Source organism: Sinocyclocheilus grahami, unplaced genomic scaffold (assembly GCF_001515645.1).
Source record: "Sinocyclocheilus grahami isolate Dianchi unplaced genomic scaffold, SAMN03320097.WGS_v1.1 scaffold1041.1, whole genome shotgun sequence".
Classification (NCBI taxonomy): Eukaryota; Metazoa; Chordata; class Actinopteri; order Cypriniformes; family Cyprinidae; genus Sinocyclocheilus; species Sinocyclocheilus grahami.
The window spans coordinates 280,056-301,785 of NW_015506220.1; the positions used below are offsets into that span (position 1 = coordinate 280,056).

The 21,730-nt window shown below is 37.9% G+C and overlaps 1 protein-coding gene across 1 annotated transcript in view; it reads right to left on the bottom strand.

Moving 5' to 3' along the window:
- LOC107566014 (nuclear receptor corepressor 2-like) overlaps positions 1-21,730 on the bottom strand; it is a 143,329-nt gene that overhangs the window by 68,200 nt on the left and 53,399 nt on the right. The window contains exons 2-4 of the mRNA XM_016251367.1: positions 19,577-19,770; positions 18,602-18,732; positions 4,069-4,240 (exon numbers count right to left, since the gene is read on the bottom strand). Coding sequence (XP_016106853.1) covers positions 4,069-4,240; positions 18,602-18,732; positions 19,577-19,675 — 402 coding nt within the window. The 5' untranslated portion in view covers positions 19,676-19,770. The remainder of the gene's footprint in view (positions 1-4,068; positions 4,241-18,601; positions 18,733-19,576; positions 19,771-21,730) is intronic.

Here is a 21,730-nt window from a genome sequence, read left to right on the forward strand (position 1 = left end):
TCAACCCTCTACGGACACCTTGGCAATTGAATCGCCATTGGCTAATATATATTTTTTTGTTTACTCGCCAGACTGAAATACTATACATATATACATACAGTGGGTACGGAAAGTATTCAGACCACCTTAAATTTTTCACTCTTTGTTATATTGCAGCCATTTGCTAAAATCATTTAAGTAAATTTTTTTTCCTCATTAATGTACACACAGCACCCCATATTGACAGAAAAACACAGAATTGTTGACATTTTTGCAGATTTATTAAAAAAGAAAAACTGAAATATCACATGGTCCTAAGTATTCAGACCCTTTGCTCAGTATTTAGTAGAAGCACCCTTTTGATCGAATACAGCCATGAGTCTTTTTGGGAAAGAGGCAACAAGTTTTTCACACCTGGATTTGGGAATCCTCTGCCATTCCTCCTTGCAGAGCCTCTCCAGTTCTGTCAGGTTGGATAGTAAACGTTGGTGGACAGCCATTTTTAGGTCTCTCCAGAGATGCTCAATTGGGTTTAAGTCAGGGCTCTGGCTGGGCCATTCAAGAACAGTCACAGAGTTGTTGTGAAGCCACTCCTTCGTTATTTTAGCTGTGTGCTTAAGGTCATTGTCTTGTTGGAAGGTAAACCTTCGGCCCAGTCTGAGGTCCTGAGCACTCTGGAGAAAGTTTTCGTCCAGGATAACCCTGTACTTGGCCGCATTCATCTTTCCCTCAATTGCAACCAGTCGTCCTGTCCCTGCAGCTGAAAAACACCCCCACAGCATGATGCTGCCACCACCATGCTTCACTGTTGGGACTGTATTGGACAGGTGATGAGCAGTGCCTGGTTTTCTCCACACATACCGCTTAGAATTAAGGCCAAAAAGTTCTATCTGTGTCTCATCAGACCAGAGAATCTTATTCAGGTGTTTTTTAGCAAACTCCATGCAGGCTTTCATGTGTCTTGCACTGAGGAGAGGCTTCCGTCGGGCCACTCTGCCATAAAGCCCCGACTGGTGGAGGGCTGCAGTGATGGTTGACTTTCTACAACTTTCTCCCATCTCCCAACTGCATCTCTGGAGCTCAGCCACAGTGATCTTTGGGTTCTTCTTTACCTCTCTCACCAAGGCTCTTCTCCCCCGATAGCTCAGTTTGGCCAGACGGCCAGCTCTAGGAAGGGTTCTGGTCATCCCAAACGTCTTCCATTTAAGGAATGGAGGCTACATACATATATACATACATATATATATACATACATACATACATATATACATACATACATACATATATATATATATATATAAGTTATGCCATTTTACAAACATATACAATGTTTGTAAAATGGTTCAGCTTTTTAAATATCTGAAAGTACACTCTTAATATCAGTCAGTCAAGCATTATAATATGATAATCAAGTATTATTTAATAATAGAAGTTTAGTAATTAGAATTAAAACTTGGTAACCATGAACTTAGGACTGGTGCTGGTGCTTTTTTTGGTCATTCAGTGTTCCTGTAAAAAAAAAAACGAACAATAATACTGCTTTTAATGTGATTTTCACTTCCAGGGCTGAACTGCTGCAGTGGTCAATTAAGCACAGAGTTTCACAATAGAAATTTTCACAATGTCATCCTATCAACGTTTCACAATTCAAGTGACTGTTCTATCCACAAGATGAGACTGTTCCCATAGCCAAGATTATACTGCAAATGCTTTTGCCAGCAACACTGTGACTCTTCCCGCACAGTTAGACTCATCTACTGGTCTCGTTGTTCCTGTGAGGAAGTGAAGTGCGCGAGTCTCTCAAGCAGTCAATAAACACTCTTAGTATTGGCTATGTGATGCACACTTGGCAAAACCTGATACAGCATGGTGACACCTATAGTTGTAAAGCACCAGAAATGGATCTCACATGGTGTGAGGCAGCAGTATGTTGTTATAGAGAGGCTGCATATATTCCACCTATACACACACATCCTTCACAGAGCCCCTGACCTAGAAAAGAGAGTTCCTAAGAAGTTGCAGAGTTATTCCAAACATCTGCCTGTGCCGTTTACCGTTACACCACATACACATTCATTCCCTCACAACCCAACAAAGAAAACCACAGTTACAATGTCAGAGGTTCTGGTATTACTGACATAACTCTTTAAGATGCAATCTTTTAGAATCTCACAAACCAAACAGTATCCACCCACACATGCCGGTTCCCAGCAGGCCTGTGTGGTGGTAAATGGCAGTGCTGGCCGGAATGATAAAAACGCAGGCCAAAGGAAACAGACAGGCTGATTTACGAGGCCAATAAATATGGACTAAGTGCTAATCTGCTGAACAGACTTATTATCGCTCTTCTCTACAGTCGGATTAATCCACGTACAGCATGCAGCATCCTTTCTAGCCTGATCCCATGATAATCACAATGCACAAGCCTGAGGATTCAGAGTCAGTTAAAGCTCTCATCTATCTATGGATTAGGGATGTGCACGACGACTAGTCGTTTAAACCAATGTTTTGTATCCAACTAGTCGACTAGTCTAAAAGCAAGAAACCCCCAAAAGATGGCGAGGAAAAAAAAAACCTCTGTGCGTGTGTGTAGCATATATAATAGCCTATATTTGAAATACTTAATCTATGAATCACACTGTCAAATCCCTCAATGAATTCCGCTTGCCGCACACTTGCCTCACGTTATCATCATTTCATTTTAGGCGGTCGTTAAAAAGAAAAGAAAAAGAAGAGCATACACTCAACGTCGGTCAAAGCATAACTTATTTATTAAAATCAGCTGGTAGAACAATGGAAAATCAATCAATAGCCTGACAGAATTCTTAATCTTCATATTACATTAGCCAACATATTAAAACACAAGTCAAAAACAATAGGAAGGTTTATCAAGAAATAGCATTAAAACGGCTTTTAAAAACGTACTTTGTGTAGGCTATATCGTCTAAAAACAAAACAATGCAACAATACCCATTTTACTTACTCAGACCATGCGTTATTTGTTCAGTGAAATTATCAACGTGGTCTGGTGAAAGACGGGACCTTAATGATAACGGGCGATTAACAATAAAATTCCTGCATTTGAAAAAACACGCTCAGCAGGAACTGAAGTAACAGGCATGCAGAGATAACGAAAAGCAAGCCGATAGAGTTTCAGAAAGCGCCTGGACATCCAGCACCACCACCGAAGTGGGTCTTTGTTCGTGGAATAGACGGCGCGAACAGGATCGCAGCACCGGCAGGTTGTAGTGAATGATGTGATTGACTCTAAGCTAACGCCTACGTGCCTGTATTGAATATGATTACGCATCGCTCCAGTAGAGTTATTGTAAGACAATTTGACATTACACAGTTTACACACAATTTTTCCATTTCCTTCTAATTCAAAATAATCCCACACCTTGCTCATCTTTCGCATGGTCATTTTTGAACTGGCCGCAACTGACATGAAGAAAACGCATGTGAGGTCTGAGGTAAAAATGTAGTTTCCGCCCAGATAAACTTTTAAACAATGTATTATTTTTCAAACGTTTTATTTTAACTTATTTAAAATGTTTTAAATGCAATGTTAAAATGATGGTAATTTGAATGATAAAATTATAATTTTTTTCTGTCGTGTAATCGACTATTGTTTTCAGTGTCGACTAGTAGGAGCTGTACCGTTTAGTCGACTAGACCTGCACATCCCTACTATGGATTCGTCTATGATCAGATATATTAGGGATTCGCTGACGGATCCGCTGATAGACGCAGCTTTCAAACACTCATGTTGACATATGTTGAGTGCTTGAACACAATGACCAATCAGAGGTGTTTAAGAATCCGCTCAAAATGCACTGAAACTGCTAGCGGGAAATGCTGGTATCGTCACAGTTTTAAGTCACAATCACCTAGTAGAGATTCATTGCTGTAGTTTTAACATTTTTGCAAAGACGTAAAAGATCACGATCTCTACAATTCACTTGAAAAGTAGATTGTAGATGTCTTCTAGATCAATCACAATATAAAATCATCAGATCACCCACCCCTACTTCTGGGTATTAACATCTATGCTGATGCTGGGGAAGAAGAAAAAAAATGATTGCAAACCATTTCCTCAGCTCCACACACATTAAGGGATTGACGATGGGTTGAGTGACGAATAAGAGAATCCGTCCCGATTTCCAAGCGAGGACGCTTCATCTCTGAGTACTCCCCTTCTGATTGGCTGCTGGGATCCTGTAGGTAAATGTGTTCATATCGGATGTGGGGCTCTTGACCTCTGTAGGGGGAGAAAAGAGCAGGAAGAGAAATTAATAATGGGTAAGATACAGACATTAGTCTCATCAGAAATAATGTCAGAATTAAAAGGTTAACGAACCAGTTTCACCTTTTTACACACTTTTTACACAAAGTTGACATTTAATAGCAGTTACAATATCAGAACATAACCGACCTCAGATGGGTGAATAAGATTCCAGTAATACAAAACGCTTTAAATTCATAAGGAGGGCACGACTTGATTTTATTCACTGGGAATTAACAGGACCATGAAAAACATGGGTGTTTCATACCAGAATGGGCTGAATTAAATTTGTTACATCAACTAGCAATGAAATATTGACAAGATTTTAGTAAGGCTGCAATACCTACAAGAGCTCACTTTAAATAATAGTCATGATATATTTATTCAAACAAATGAGAGAAAAATACATGTCTAATAAAATATACAAGATAGAATACAGTGACTTGGATGACTGAGAATCCCCATAGACATACTAACAGCAGAGCTAAACATCCATTAAGAATGAGCCCAATGAAACCCAGTAATACAATAGTCAAGACAGGTCAGGATCTCTGCAATTATTTCACAAATAATACAGGCCACCTAGACCAAAGATGATCGTAACCATGGCACTATTTGCTGCTGTGCTGCGAAGGCAACAGTGACGTGCCATGCTTGGTATAGGAGTGAGCCTTTTTACATGAGAGTGCGAAGAGTAAACAAACCTTGATGGCGGTGGACACAGTGAGAGTTATAAGAGGAAAAAGAAGTGCTTGACCCTCACACGAATACATTACTCACATCAATCACACATACACAACATCTCTTGTTCTCACGTTAAGTCAACCAAACACCTGTCCTTCCAGTGTTATCTGATTCTACAAAGCAGTTCTCTCTCTCGCTCTCTCTCTATATATATACACTGCATATATCTGCAATATAGTCTGAGATAAAGCATTACCATCCTATCAATGATATAAATTTCTTTGAAACACCACAATGGGAATCTAATAACAGATATATTATTATTATTATTATGTAAAATAAATCTTTAGTGTGCAAGAAAAATTATATGATAATTTTTCCCAAATGCATGTTATAAGCGACCCAAACTTTGGTTTTATTTCGATTGATCGAGCTATTCTACTTGTACATGTTTGATTGAGGCCTGAATGGGAAGATTTGCTTTACTTTGTATGATCAGGTGGTTCACAGGCCTTCCTGTAGCTTAGAATGATCAAGAGCAAACACATATACACACACTAGGAGTGTAACGATTCACTCGTTTTCTCGATACATTGATTACAAACCCTGACGATGCAATGCATCGATCTTGAAACATGGATTTTTGAATCGTGGATTTCGGACAGAAATCGATTTAAAACACTAAGAATCAAATGAATCGCGATTTTTATAGCGATTCAATGCTTTCAAAATATATACACATTAAATTACTACAAGCACAAATTAATAGAGACCTTGAACAGTGTACGTGCCTCGCATCTCTCCTTCACGCGGTTCACTGCCTGAGACTGTCACAGGTTTGCGCTCGCGCTCTGTTCGTCTCACTGACACATTTTTTGAGCAACTGATGTGTGATCTCACCTTAGTACTCGTGGCCAGTAATGCTAAAGTGAAGTAGTTTTACTTTTCTGTAGTTTTTCAATGGCTCTCGCCTCTCGGTCATGCCGATGACATTAGCCTACATGAGCACTGTCGAAGGCTGCGCATTTATTGCATGGACGGAGCAAAAATGTAAGTGTCTAAAGCATATATGCAGTTCCATTGAATGATAAATGTGTTTTAACAATGTCATTGAACCGAATGTACGAAGAAAACTGTTAAAATAACCACAGCATTAACAACAACCTTGAAATAAGAGCGCGAGGTTTATCTGATAATCAGATGCATGAAAGTAGCATTCATTGCTATAGGAAACAGACATCGGGCGCGTTTTCTTTCAGAATCATCATTCGCCGATAGAGAGGAAAAGTTAAATACTATAGCATTTTATTTTATGAAAATGAGATAAAGTTTTCGCACTGAAAGAGAATTGATCTCACTCTCATAGACGTGCCAGGCTATATCTGCAGCTAAACTGTATAAAAAGCAGAATGAACTGAAACATTAAGATAATAAACACAATAAATAAATACAATTTATGAACGATGCAGTGCTAATTGACATATAATTTATTACAGTACAGAAACTATAATGTATATGTTCTGCCTAACTCTGTGCAGAAAATTTTAATATTTTTTGTAGTATATAAAACAATCATAAAATTGCCATTAGGAAAAAATTATTGATTACAAATGATTGATTATTGTCCAGCAGTGTATTTGATTTCTTAGAGCAAATTCAAAGTAAGAGATAAGAAAAGAATTCCTTGTAAAAAATAAAAATAAAAAGTAATAATAATAATACATCAATAAAATTATTGTATTTGACATTTCTATCACTTATGAAATGATGGCTACGCCCCTGGCATGACAAAATGTTAGCCTATACATAATACTTTTAAAGCTCTTTTTTAAAATCTTGTCTTACATAAATTACTACATATGCCATGCCATGTCATGCCACAGCATCATTAAACTAGCATCTAACAATGAACAAAAGTGTGGGGGGGGTTCAAACCTATGGTTCTGTAACCATAAAGGCTGCCGTGTAATTTGCCCCCTCACTAAGCATTTAAAGAATTTAGGGGAAGCATTTAAATAATCCCGTGAATCCACTTAAAGAATGCCGAATCGAATCGAATTTAATTGTGAATCGAATCGGATTCCAGTAATGCTAAAGTGAAGTAGTTTTACTTTTCTGTAGTTTTTCAATGGCTCTCGCCTCTCGGTCATGCCGATGACATTAGCCTACATGAGCACTGTCGAAGGCTGCGCATTTATTGCATGGACGGAGCAAAAATGTAAGTGTCTAAAGCATATATGCAGTTCCATTGAATGATAAATGTGTTTTAACAATGTCATTGAACCGAATGTACGAAGAAAACTGTTAAAATAACCACAGCATTAACAACAACCTTGAAATAAGAGCGCGAGGTTTATCTGATAATCAGATGCATGAAAGTAGCATTCATTGCTATAGGAAACAGACATCGGGCGCGTTTTCTTTCAGAATCATCATTCGCCGATAGAGAGGAAAAGTTAAATACTATAGCATTTTATTTTATGAAAATGAGATAAAGTTTTCGCACTGAAAGAGAATTGATCTCACTCTCATAGACGTGCCAGGCTATATCTGCAGCTAAACTGTATAAAAAGCAGAATGAACTGAAACATTAAGATAATAAACACAATAAATAAATACAATTTATGAACGATGCAGTGCTAATTGACATATAATTTATTACAGTACAGAAACTATAATGTATATGTTCTGCCTAACTCTGTGCAGAAAATTTTAATATTTTTTGTAGTATATAAAACAATCATAAAATTGCCATTAGGAAAAAATTATTGATTACAAATGATTGATTATTGTCCAGCAGTGTATTTGATTTCTTAGAGCAAATTCAAAGTAAGAGATAAGAAAAGAATTCCTTGTAAAAAATAAAAATAAAAAGTAATAATAATAATACATCAATAAAATTATTGTATTTGACATTTCTATCACTTATGAAATGATGGCTACGCCCCTGGCATGACAAAATGTTAGCCTATACATAATACTTTTAAAGCTCTTTTTTAAAATCTTGTCTTACATAAATTACTACATATGCCATGCCATGTCATGCCACAGCATCATTAAACTAGCATCTAACAATGAACAAAAGTGTGGGGGGGGTTCAAACCTATGGTTCTGTAACCATAAAGGCTGCCGTGTAATTTGCCCCCTCACTAAGCATTTAAAGAATTTAGGGGAAATATTTAAATAATCCTGTGACTGCACTTAAAGAATGCAGAATCGAATCGTTAAAGGGGTCATATGATGCGATTTCAAGTTTTCCTTTCTCTTTGGAGTGTTACAAGCTGATTGTGCATAGATAAGATCCCTGAAGTTGCAAAGACTAAAGTCTCAAAACCAAAGAGATATTCTTTATAAAAGTTAAGACTCTGCCACGCCCACCTAAAACGGCTCGTTCTAACATGCCCCCACATATCTACCTCACTATGTGGAAATATTAGCATAATGCTGCCCAAATGTGCACGCAAAGAAAGAAGGCGTGGTTTCAATGCATGCATTTTATGGACGACCATTTCGTGAACCTAGGAGAGAAGGTAATTGACTTTGCTATGACAATCTGGCGCTTCTGAATCAGCTACTGTTTTGTTATTAGCTTAAGTATTTGCTATTGACTGTTCAAATGCGGAGCTTTGCGCATCATGTGTGTGTGCGCGAGAGAGAGAGAGAGAGAGAGAGAGAGAGAGAGAGAGAGAGAGAGAGAGAGAGAGAGAGAGTGAGAGCGAGAGAGCACGAGAGAGAGCGCGAGAGAGAGGGACAGGGTCACATCACAGAGTCAGCTGTCTTAACATACCAGCTTCATCACTGTGTCTGTCACGCGACTCTGTTCCCCTTTCAGGCTCTGTCTTTACATTTATTTTGAAAGATGAAGCTCACGATTATGGTAAGGGGCATTACATCGAATCGAATCAAATTTAATTGTGAATCGAAGCGAATTTAATCGTTCTGAATTTGCGTTCTTTAATCGATTGAATCGTTCTTGAATCGAATCGAAAACCTATGAATCGTGAATCGAATCGATTCGCTGTCTACCCAAAGATTCACAGCCCTAACACACACATGAACTCAATAACCCCTAACGGCAACAGTACACATAACACTAAAACAACATGTGCACTGTAGCGTCTGGACCAATCAAACACACAATATATATTTTGTTTTTATATTTAACAAATACTCTGGTGCCAAAGCCAGAGATCAGACACATGCGAACACACAAAACTCCACACATATGCACTCAAAACCCCATCTACACATTCTCCATTTGGGCTCATATAAAATTAATATTCGTTTATTTAAATGACATTTAACAAGAAAGACGTTATTTTTAAATAATCACGTTTTTGTCACCATTTCTGAATAAGCTTATGATTAGGCATTATACACACCAATATTCTACAATAATGTTACATTATTTCTGAAGGTTTTCTTTTAGTTGAAAATGTGTGTAAACAATATATATTACAATATATATAGACACGAAGATAACAGAGTGCTAAGCAAAGTTTCTTTCAGCGCTTTGTGTTTTCTGTTCTTAAACCACTCTCCCTCGAGGAAATTTAAGGGAGCATCTGTCTCAAGATCATTTGGCTATCAGATAAGATCTCTTCTCTGCTCACTCGGGCTTACAGCTGTGCTTACCTGCAGTCATGAATGCAGTGATGGACAGCGGTCTTTCCCCAGTCGACTGATGTTTGGATTTCATGTGGATTCTCGTTGTGGTGGTGATATTATGATAACTCCATTTCACTGATTAATTTGATCAAAAGTCATTACATTTTGTAATATCCTTTAGTAATTTGATCAAAGTAATTCCAAACTTTGTGAGGCAGACGGCGACATTCTGTGATCAAATAAATCAACCTGTTAACATGCTTCACAGTAGGGTTGTCACGATACCATAAACATGTTACGATACTATACCAGCTGAAGTATCATGATACCAAGTAATATCGCGATACCATGTGAACTGAGAGATATATACTGTACATACATATTATATAAGGCCGGTTTCACACCGCACGTGTAAGCAGGATTAGTGCTGGGCGGTATGACCAAAAATTTATATCACGGTATTTTTCCATATAATTATACCGGTTTCACGGTACATGACGGTATTTTTTTTTTTCAAACATGTTAACCATATTTTCTACTGATGGAGAGAGGAAATACTGCAGTATATTGACTAGGGCTGCACGATAAATCTCATGCAATATTTAATGCGCATCTTGTCAGTAAAGCCGGTTCTGAATACAGCGGTAAATCTCCATCACGTGCGTGCTTTCACATTGAGCAGCATTTACTACACAGAGTTGTTGTTCACCGACAAGCTGCGCCAAAAATCACACGATTATGAACGTGGTTTTGTGCAGCTTGTCAGTGAACAACGGCTCTGTGTAGTAAATGCTGCTAACAGGTTGCTAACACATTACTGGTTACATTAACGTAACATTTCACTTACCACAAAAACAGAGTAAGGAGAGATGACTGATAGGTTGATGGCGAATGATTTGCAAATCCTGAGCACCACTGATCTTTTTACACAACATCTAATCTTGTAAAATGTGTGGTAAGTACTGCCGAGTGCTGCTCCATAAGTGTGATCACGAATCTCGAAAGTGAAAGTAAAAACAAATGCACGTTCAAAAGCGATTTAAATGTCCCGCATATTAATAACGGCTCCCTGATATCCGCAGTTCATATACAGTATAATTACCCAATGCTATATTTGCTATATAAGTATATTTTTCCTCCCATCTAATATCTGTTCCCTTTAGGGATTCCATTCTTTGAAATGGAAATGGGAACCTTATGAGCAGTTCATTTATGCTAATCGACAGACTATGTTAATACGTTATGTTAATAAGTGCCGTCATTCGGTTGTGTTTATTATATTAATATGTTTCAGCACATTACAATCATTATATGGCTTGAGTTAAAGTGTTAGTGAACCCAAAAATTTAAATTAGCCCATAAATTACTCACCCTCAAGTCATCCTAGGTGTATATGACTTTCTTCTTTCAGATGAATCCAGTCGGGGTTATATAAAAAATTGTCTTTGATCTTTCAAGCTGTTTCATGGCACTCAGTGGGTGTGTTGCATGCATTAGACCAAAAGCAGTTAAATAAAATGCTCCCATCCATTGAAAAATAAAGTGTCTCACACAGCTCCGGGGGGTGAACAAAGGCCTTCTGTAGTGAATCAATTTTTGTAAGAAAAATATCCATATTCAAAACGTAATCATCACTTTAATCTATCTTGCGCTCACTGTTGTACACTGGAAGCAGTTCCAGGCAGATGATGTATGAGGTCAGTGCTGCGCATGTGCCAGTGAGTCTTGTTAACAGGAGCAAAGGAAGCAAAGTTTCCTTACTTAAGAAAAGGAAACCCAGTCTCCTCTTGGCTTATATCGAAATCCTCTGACATTCTTCTTTACAAATCCTCGTTTTGTATGTCTAATTAGTGACCGTTGTTTTGTTTTGATCTCTCCCCTGCGCTTCCGCCACTTCTGAGGCGTGCGCAAAGCCGACCTCCATACGTCATCCGCCCGGAACTGCTTCCAGTGTACAACAGTGAGCGCATACTACATTAAAGTGATTATTACATTTTGAATATGGATATTTTTCTTACAAAAACGCATCGATTCGCTACAGAAGGCATTTGTTCACCCCCCAGGGCCATGAGGGACACTTTTTTTTTTATGAATGGCGCATTTTAATTAAGTGCTTTTGGACTGATGCATGCAACACCCGCTGAGTGCCATGAAACAGCTTGAAAGATCAAAGACAATTTTTTATATAACCCCGACTTGATTCGTCTGAAAGAAGACCGTTATATACACCTAGGATGACTTGAGGGTGAGTAATTTATGGGCTAATTTTCATTTTTGGGTGAACTAACCCTTTAAGATAGCCTACCTTCTGAATTAAAAAGTTTATCATACAGATTGAAAGTGTGAATCCAGTCTCTCTCGCTCTCTCTCAGTTAATGGGTGTTTGTGTGTGCATGTGGGGGGAGGGGTGCGATTTTCGAATAATAATCGAGTAATACCCTGCCATTTTCAAATATTATTTTTGCTTGGAATGTCCATCCCTAGTACATGCATATGTGCCATACCACTCCACACAGACAATGAAACAGAAAGCAGGAAATGTAGCATAATATGTGAATGCTACAGACACTTTCAAAGCATTTGACGCAAGGAAAGGAAAAGCCATCAGACAATGTTACTTTAGGGCTGGACGATATGGCCAAAATTTATATCACGATATATTTCTTAATTTCAGTCGATATGATATAATTCCGATATCGATATGAACACCATTAAAAAAAAAGCCTCATAAAACTTGCCAAGAACAACCGCAACAGATGTCTGTACCTACAAACTTCTGCAAAAACAATTTTGCTGCTCACCAAGCCTGCATTTATGTGATCCAAAATACAGCAAAAATGTGATTTTTTTTTTTTTTTTCTATTTGAAAATATTTGAAAATGTGATTTATTCCTGTGATGCAAAGCTGAATTTTCAGCATCATTACTCCAGTCTTCAATGTCACATGATCTTTCAGAAATCATTCTAATATGCTGATTTGCTGCTCAAAAACAAATGAATAGATTTTTTCAGGTTTCTTTGATGAATAGAAAGTTCAGAAAAACAGCATTTATCTGAAATAGAAATCTTTTGTAACATTATAATCTTTTTGATCAATTTAAAGCATCCTTGCTAAATAAAAGTATTATAAATCAAATACAATTTCTATAATTTAAAAAAAAAACTTAACTTAAATAAATAAATAAAAAGACATTAAAAATCTTACTATTAAAAAACTTTTGACTGGTAGTGTAGGCTTGGTAGTGTAGATTATTCTTATAGATTGAAACAAATGTGCTTCAGCCAGGATAAAGAATATGTATGTAAGTGCTCTGAGTTGCTGCAAAAAACAAAAAGAATTGAGCAACAACAAAAACGTTGCTGGAGAGGGGCTTATTATTGAAAATGCAAATTCATTCTCTGCCAGCAGGAGGCACTTTTAGAGTGCTAAAACTAGCGGTTTCCCCAGTAACGGCTGTAATCAAATCAACTCTGCGCATGAACGCTACTTTATCAGATAAAAATGAAAATGTCATTGAAACTTTTCTGAAGACAGTCAGTTTCCTTTAAAGGTACATTCACATAAATCACCCGCACCGTGTTATGATTTTGAAACGTGCAGTGCTCATGTTTATTCAACGAAATCAAATGCCACAAATAAATCAATGAATGGGAAACACTGATGTATATCGAAATATCGGAAATGTGTTTAAAAATCATACCACCGTTATTTAAAAAAATTAAATTGCGATATATATTGATATTGAATTATTGTCCAGCCCTATGTTACTTATTATACAATCGCATACATCTGCTTAATCTTGGCCTAAGAAAAGTTCAAAGAACCAGTCATATTGGAATTGTTTTTAACTGAAAATGCATTAGTGTATGAACAACCATTATTAAATCAAATTGTTGAAATTGAATTCAAATGGTGTCTTTAATAGATGATGACAATATTGATATCTAGACAGTAGGTTGGCCTATGACCAGTTTCATCTAGACATAAATAATACAAATTAATGACAGCAAATACGATGTAACCAGCCAAGCAGGGTCTGTTATTGACTCAATTCAATTTAGTAACATTTATTATTGTGCCAGACCTAATCATTAGACTAAAGGTGCGGTCACATTCACCGTTGTTCAGAGAATTTTCACTGGCAAAATACAGAAATCTTGAATCACATGGATTCAATGCTTTGACCAAGAGAACGCTGCTTGAAAGTGACTTCTCTGTGAGCGGTGCTTCGTGACAATGGACCTTTCCCCCACAAAAGTCACTAATGTGACTGCAAATATCCTAAAGCAAAACATTTAAGAGCCAAAAGATGTTTTAGCTGCCAAACTACAGAATTTTTTTATTTTGATTTATTGAAAGAACAGATGCAATTTGTCACACAAAATCACTAAAGCAGGCACGAAAGAGAAATAAAGATTTAGCCTATAGTGTCTTTCACTAATAATCACAAACAGATTTTAATTTAAAATATCATCAATTGCAGTGCTTCTCAATTTCAGCAGAATGACAGGAAAGCCTAGTGTGTTGCGTCTGGAGTGTTCACGTTCATTGTCTCTGCACTGATTTAACTAATTTGATTTGAGTTCACTGGTGTAACTAATCTAAACCAGAGCAAAGGTAACACATACATTAGCAAAAAGCAATGTATGAAATGCTTGAAAACACACTCTATAACCAAAATCCCCCAATTTCAATAGGCACTTGGCACTTACTAATCACATCACACTGCAGCTTTCATATATGCTCTCACTCTCTTGCTGTGCTTGGGCAAGATAATCTGATCTGCTGGCAGGATTTGTCATACACAGAGTCACACACACAATGAGAGAGAGAAAGAAAGATACAGAGCAACAGAGAGAGGTTTAACTGGCCCCCTGACCTCGTTCTGAATTGAGGACAGATCATGTGTGCTGAATGCTTGAGCTACTGTAGAGGAACTTTGCCCTTGTACTGATGTAATGCTCTCGGTCTCTCCTCTTCTGCCATCATTCCCTCTCACTGTCAGTCTTTCACTCTCACAATTACCCACCCTCTTCCTTTCCATCCATCTTGCTACCACAAAACACCTTTTCAACCCCTATCACTTATGTCATCACAAAACAACACAAAAGGCTAAAAGGACCAAAGACAGAGCATAATTTACACAGCCAAAACTAGACCAAAACAAAAAAGGGGGCTACAACTGCTTTGAGTGTTCGATTCTTTGCTTCGTATCATGCAGCTATGCTTCTTACAATTTACTTTCGATTGTAGAACATTTGATTATGTATGCTACGAAATTTCAGTAGCACTAGTGGTTCTTCATCTTACTCGGACGCCCATCAAAAAAGCAAGTTGACACTTCTGCAGTGGAGAAGGAAAGGATGTGGAAGAGCAGACATAAACACCTTATCCACACACAAACACTTTAGTATTCAAGTTAATCCATCCTACCAGCAGCTCCCGGTATCTCAGGGGGTGTTAGTCCATCTCCTGCGAGAACAGCCAGCCCTACTCTACCAGGCTCTGATTATACAGCTCAGCTCACACACACACACACACACACACACACACACACACACATACACACAACACATTCAACATTCAGACTGAGGAGAAACACAGCTATTCCCAATACACCCACGCACATATTCAACACTATGCTTTTTATATGGCAAAAAGAATCACAATATTGGAAAGGGAAAACATCATATTTTTAACCTAGCATGCACAGACATATACACATACAAATATTACTGCATTAAAGCAACAATGGTATGGATGAGAGATGTTTCTGGTTCTGTTCATCGATTGTTGATTGGATGGAAGCAGATCTGAATAAACATTTGTAGTCAATTGGAGAAGTCTGATATACTTCAACAGGTTACCAGAGAGAAGTCTGTTATTTCATCATAGTAAAGACATTTTGACTAAAAATTATAAATGGTTGAATTGTTCACAATAAGATTAATAATATGCAAAAAAGTTAAGGTGAATTTCAATTTCATGCCGACCTCAAGCAAGAGATGGGTTGAAAACTACTGGCTCGAGAGTGGTTGTGCCAACAGATGTAGACTAAATTATTTCTTTATTTAATCAGAAAAACAATGTTAATTGTGTATTTTACTTTCATTTTATTACAAACAGGCCATCAGTGGAGGGGCATTAGGACCCGGGGAGGCTGTCGCCGCTGCTGCTGCTCACGCTAGTGACTGATGACTCTGTCGCACACGGACATGTCATTCTGTACTTGCATTCTCAAATTAAATACGGAGATCCAAAACAGAGAATCCAATCACCATTCAGACAAAAGTTTGCTTCAAGAATGACCACACTGTTGATGTGATCTTATCGCTAGTCCACCTTGAGCACATGCGAGTTACTTGACTTTTCGGCAAGGCATATCGATATAATTTTTCATATACGGCCGATGCCGATGTTTACATTTTAAGCCATTATCAGACGATTCCATTAACATTCCGATAATATTATGCATCCCTAGTTTAAAGTCCACAAAGTAATATTAAATATGTATTCTGAGTTTTTCACACCACAGTAAAATGTGTTATTAACCACCCAGCCAAATTTGTAGTAAATAAATAACATTAGTTATCAAAATTAGAGATGCACCGAAATGAAAATTCTAGGCCAAAGCCGGAACCGAACAAAATTAAAACACTGGGCTGAAGGCCAAATACCGAACACAAGAGTTTTTTTCCCCATGTATTTTGCCCATTTTTTTTTCACCATTGTATAAATTAAAAAGCCAAAATGTGCTTTTTACTGTTTTGTCTTGCTTTTCAAATAAAAAAAATCAATTACAAAACAACAATTTAAAAATATTTAACACTGAACATTTTTAACATTATAGCAGACACTATACCAACAAAGCACAATTTAACTTAAAATTAATAAGTTAGTAAAATAATTTTTGGCCATCAGACCCCCTTCTTGAATCAGGCATGTATTTTTAACTGTACAATAAAAAGCAGCCTTGCTGAGAAGAGACTTCTTTTAAAACATTAGAAATTACAGATCCTAATTTGAACGCTATGTGTGAATGTTATAATAAATGTATTAACAGAGCTGTTGTAATCATTATCATCATTATTATTGTCTTACTTTTTATTTTATTTTACAGAACAACAGTAAAATTACAATACTAACATTTATGAATGTTGATAAGAGTTCTTGCTTTTTCTCAACTTTTATTTTGGCGGAAACGCGCAGGAAGACCTCAATGCTTCTTTTAGTTGACAACAGATTTATAAATGAGTCTCATTACGAATACGTCGTACGAATCGCATTGTCACATGCCTTGTAAATTCATAAAATGTGACTGAGCAACTGATGAGTAGCACGTGTGTACCTTGGTTAACAAGCAGATCCGCAGCGAGTTCATGCAGCGCTGTCAGAATACATGCAATGCGCTCGTGTATTTGAAAACATAACGTTCTGCAGTTTATTTACTAATTGTTTAAGGCCATTTCGCGATTTCAATCATCATACAGTAACCAGCAACAATCACCCCTTCCTCTTCTCATCGAAGACATGCGATGCCGTCCTAAACAGTCTCTCGCTGTCGGTGCTTGTAATGATTTTTGCGTCTTTCTTCGACAGTTTAAATGCTTCCACACTGCTGATGTGTGTGCTGCATAATAAAGAGTGCGCGCCTCTCATTCTGCGCTGGTTGCTATTTGATCGCATCATAATCATTGTTCGGTACAATTTATTCGGTCTTTTCGCTTATTCTCGGCTGAATAATTTCGGTTGCCGAACATTCGGTGCATCCCTAATCAAAATCTTGAAAAAACAAGCAGTATTCTCTGCTCTCAAACGATGGGGGCGTGTCCGCTGGCGGTACTGAAACCACGCCCACTCACGGGAAACCTCTCTCTCCACTGTCAAATGCAAATAAATTTAAATAAGTAGACCGAGCTGTTCTGTAAATTATCACAACCAGGTATTATGCATTTACATGACGAAGGCAAAGCTAGCTAGCAAACTGTAGGCTGTAGTAACTAACGGTAATGACAGTAACTCGCAATTGAGCGGGCGAAGCACTTATGATCATGTGCTCTAGTTATATTAGGTGTGTTCGACTTGAAGCAGCACTGCGCATAACGATCAGTGTATGACATCAAAGTACTGCGAGAGCAATTCAAATGCATGGAGCCATCTGCTCTCTATAGCTCTCACTGTACTTTGATGTCACACACCGATCGGTCTGCGCAGCGCTGCTTCAAGTCGAACACACCTCTTATTATAGTGTTAGGGGAGGGACCATGCTCGGTGGCTCCATTGCATCATCGAGTCACGATTTTAGCCCTGCCCAAAAAATTCTGAATACGAAAATGGTGAAAAACTGTTTAACAGTCTAACTCCACAATTAAGTACTACATTGTTCACAGTCTTTGTAACATGTTTCAGCAATGCATTTCTAACATTTATAATGTGTTTAGAAACAATTCTCAGAATTGACTTTACCCAGACTTTAAACAAGTATAAAGGTGGTGTTATCGGTCATAACTTCTGGCTAGATATAGCACAGACACTAGACGAAGATGATTATCAAATGGAGCATAGTTTGAAAGGCTGCACGCTTTGCTGTATCCACACGCTGAGCCGCTTCAGACAGTGTGCCAGTAGCACTTCAATGGACAAAAACACACAATTTTGTCAAAATGCGCAGTTTTTGACGAGTGACCTCGTAAACGTCTTAACCGAGTTATAAATCCTAAATGACAGTAAAGATTTGGGAGATCCGGCCCTCAAATTAGTAAAACAATAAGCAGCGTAAAAATGACAAGGGTCATGACAAAACAGGACTTTGTGTACAGGCCTAATGCATCCCTTAAGCAGCATCTTGAATGAGAGTAAAACTTTCATTCAATGTTGGCCATTGCTGTCACAGTCTTCTGCCACAATTTTGAAGGGCTCAGCAATAGATTGTGGGCAGAATGGGCAACTGAAGGACATAAATGGACAGGACTGAACAGACAAGATCTCAGTGCAAGGCAACTCTGGCAGCCACAATATAGTTTGTTTGTGTGCATGTTTTGTACCTTTCACTGCCTGGTTGAAATTCAGACAGAAGGGATGGTCTGCGGCGGTGAGGGTGGGCCAGGGATCCATGGGGCAAATGGGAACCATAGTTCCGAGCGTGAGGATGGTAGTCCACCAGTCCACCAACATCCTGAAATAAAAAACAAGACATTTCACATACTCACATAATGAAATTATATAAAGAATGAGACTACTGAAATTTAAGATTAAATACAGATGTTTCCAGATTTAATCATGCTTTTTATGACATGAAAACCAGAAAAAGATTCCAGATCAGTGCTAAATGCTGAGAGCAATTAGCCTAAATCTTTGGTACTCAAACCAAAGCTTATAGATTTTATACAGCCCTTTAGTTGCAGCTTAAAGTCTTACTTTTTGCATGAAACTGTTCACGTCACATCAGTCATGTACCTACTCTGGAAAGTAATCCATCCACGAAAATGAACTTTAGTCAAGAGTCTTAAACTCTGAAGTGTTACAAAGTTACTAGTTATATTGCTAGTTTAGGCTAAATTCTATTAAGCTCAATATTAAGGATTACCAAATATTTGGCATCAAATGGTACAGGAAAACATGAACATCTGCTTTGTGTCAGACAAAGGACATATTCCAACATGAATAAAGGTTTGGAGGATGAAGTGTTGTTCCACTTGGCTCCTGAGCTGAATAGAGTTAAGTACCACTGATTTAGATTTTCTGTGTGGTTAATAAGACCAGACCGTAATCTCTGCTGGATGAAGATGATGGCTGAGGGTAAAATCTCACATGATAATCTTAGGTAACGCAAGATAATCCTTTGTTACTAAATTCTGGCCAACTATTACAACATACAATAAATAACAGTTAGTGTAACAGTTTTTCTTAGCTCACAGGTCAAAGTCCCAGGTTACAGATTAGTGATAAATAAATAGCATTTTTTGGAAAGATTTATAGATAATAAAAACTGAGGTTTTGTTTTGTAGTCAGTGCAGTACCGTATGGGCTCTCAGCTGAGGAAGGGTGGCAGAACTGGGAAGGTGACGCGCGTCCACAGCCCTCCTACCCTGAGGCACTGGCTGAGGGTGCGAGGACATGCTGACGATGCAACTTCCTCTACACACTAAAAGTGGGTGTGGTCTTGTCACAAACACTGTGCATCATGGGGCGTTGAGTCCTGGCAGTCACCGACCTGGAAGGAATGAGAGAAAAAACATTATAGATTAATTGTTAATAATAATAAATATTTATTAACACAACAATCAATCTGTGGAGTAAAACTAAATTGTGGGCAAAATCATACAGTGTGCATCAAACTTCAGAAAGCCAGGATAAGCAACTGAGAGTTTGATGAGTGAGAGAGAGAAAGAGAGAAGTCCTAGCCACCACCTGCTGCTGGCCGGATACATGTCAGCACACTGTGTGAATGAATGGATCACCCTGTATCCCCCTCTATATCCTCTTCTTCATTCTGTCTCTTTCTATCCTCATTAGGGCAGCTGGTGTGCTCTGCTGCATGATGATACTCCCTTTTTCACAGGTACAGCAAAAATACACAGCATGGCTACACCAAGTTAATGTTCAAAGTCCCTTTAAGGCAAGTCTGTTCACTCAGCAACTATATTGGTAACATCCCTGGGTAGCTATTTTTTATGTAGACCACAGGCATGTATGTACAGCTCATATCTATTTAAATAAGGAGAGACAAATCGTATTAAACAATGCCTAGATCAGAGCTGCCCAAACTTTTTCCTACGAAGGGCCAAAAATCAAACTTGATTGAGGGTTGTGGGCCGAAAATAAACACTGCATTATATCACACTGTATTAAATCAAAATTAAAGTTTTCATGGTTCCCATCATTTATGAGTTCATAATATTTAAAAATGAATTAATAGTTTTATAGTTTAATTAAACGTATGGTACAATGAAAACATGGAAACACTCCCATTTATAGTACAATAGAGTTCAATGTCTAATACAGCTATAAAAGATAAAAGCAACACAGACATAGAGCACCAACTCAGAACAGATCAATCCCAAACGCACCAGGCAATGCTTAAGAATACAACGGCATTCCTAGAATCATATATGATGCTGTCACTCAAATCTGACACAAATCTTGGTAGCCAGTTCGATATGCAAGAACCGTGCCAAAGTTTTGCAAAAACATCACAAGCAAGTGAGATCTACAGAGTTTGCATAATGTTAAATCAGCAGCCTTTCAAGAACCATCACATGCAGATGTTACCCGCAGGGTTGCTTTGTAACGAAGCCAAGTATTGTGACTTATGTTCAGATACGGGCCTACTTGTTAACCCCATGATTTACTCACCCTCAAGCCATCTTAAGTGTATATGACTTTCTTCCTTCAGACAAATACAATTTGAGTTATATTTTAAAATGTCCTGGCTCTTCCAAGCTTTATAATGGCAGTGAATGGTGGTCGAGATTTTGAAGCCCAAAAAAGTGCATCCATCCATCATAAATAGTACTCCACACGGCTCCAGGGGATTAATAAAGGCCTTCTGAAGCGATGCAATGTGATAGAAAATATCCATATTTAAAATTGTATAATCTGTAATCGCTAGATTCATATGTCATATGCGCTAACTGTCATATGCGCGTTCACGAGAGAGTAACGTTCCAGCGGACGACGTAGGACATAGGCACCTGCTCCCGCAGAAATGTGTTATCTTGTCCCACTCCCGCCCGCAACATTCATGTTTTGTCCCGCTCCCACCTGCAGAAGCCCACATAAAAATAGCCAAAATAGATTTTTTTTCAGTACATCCATGACATTTACATGAAATAGTAAGTTCCGTCTCGCCTAGCCAGAATAGCATAAACACTCCCGTTAAAATGTTAATTATTAAAGCATCAACATTCACAAACCACTGTTATTTTTAACAGAAAAGCAAGCATAGGCTGCTGCGTGCATGGTTTGGGCTTGGCAGAATGCGAGCAATGAGTGATCCCTTTTTAATCACTAAAAAGCTGACATCTTAGTTCATCGCGATCTCACAAAGCTGTTATAACAATGAATAAATGCACAACGAATCTTTCATAATGTCTACACTATAATGAGAGGATTCATAAGCACGCAAATTTCAGCACTGTACAAGAACTGAGCATTTCAGCATTGCACAAGAG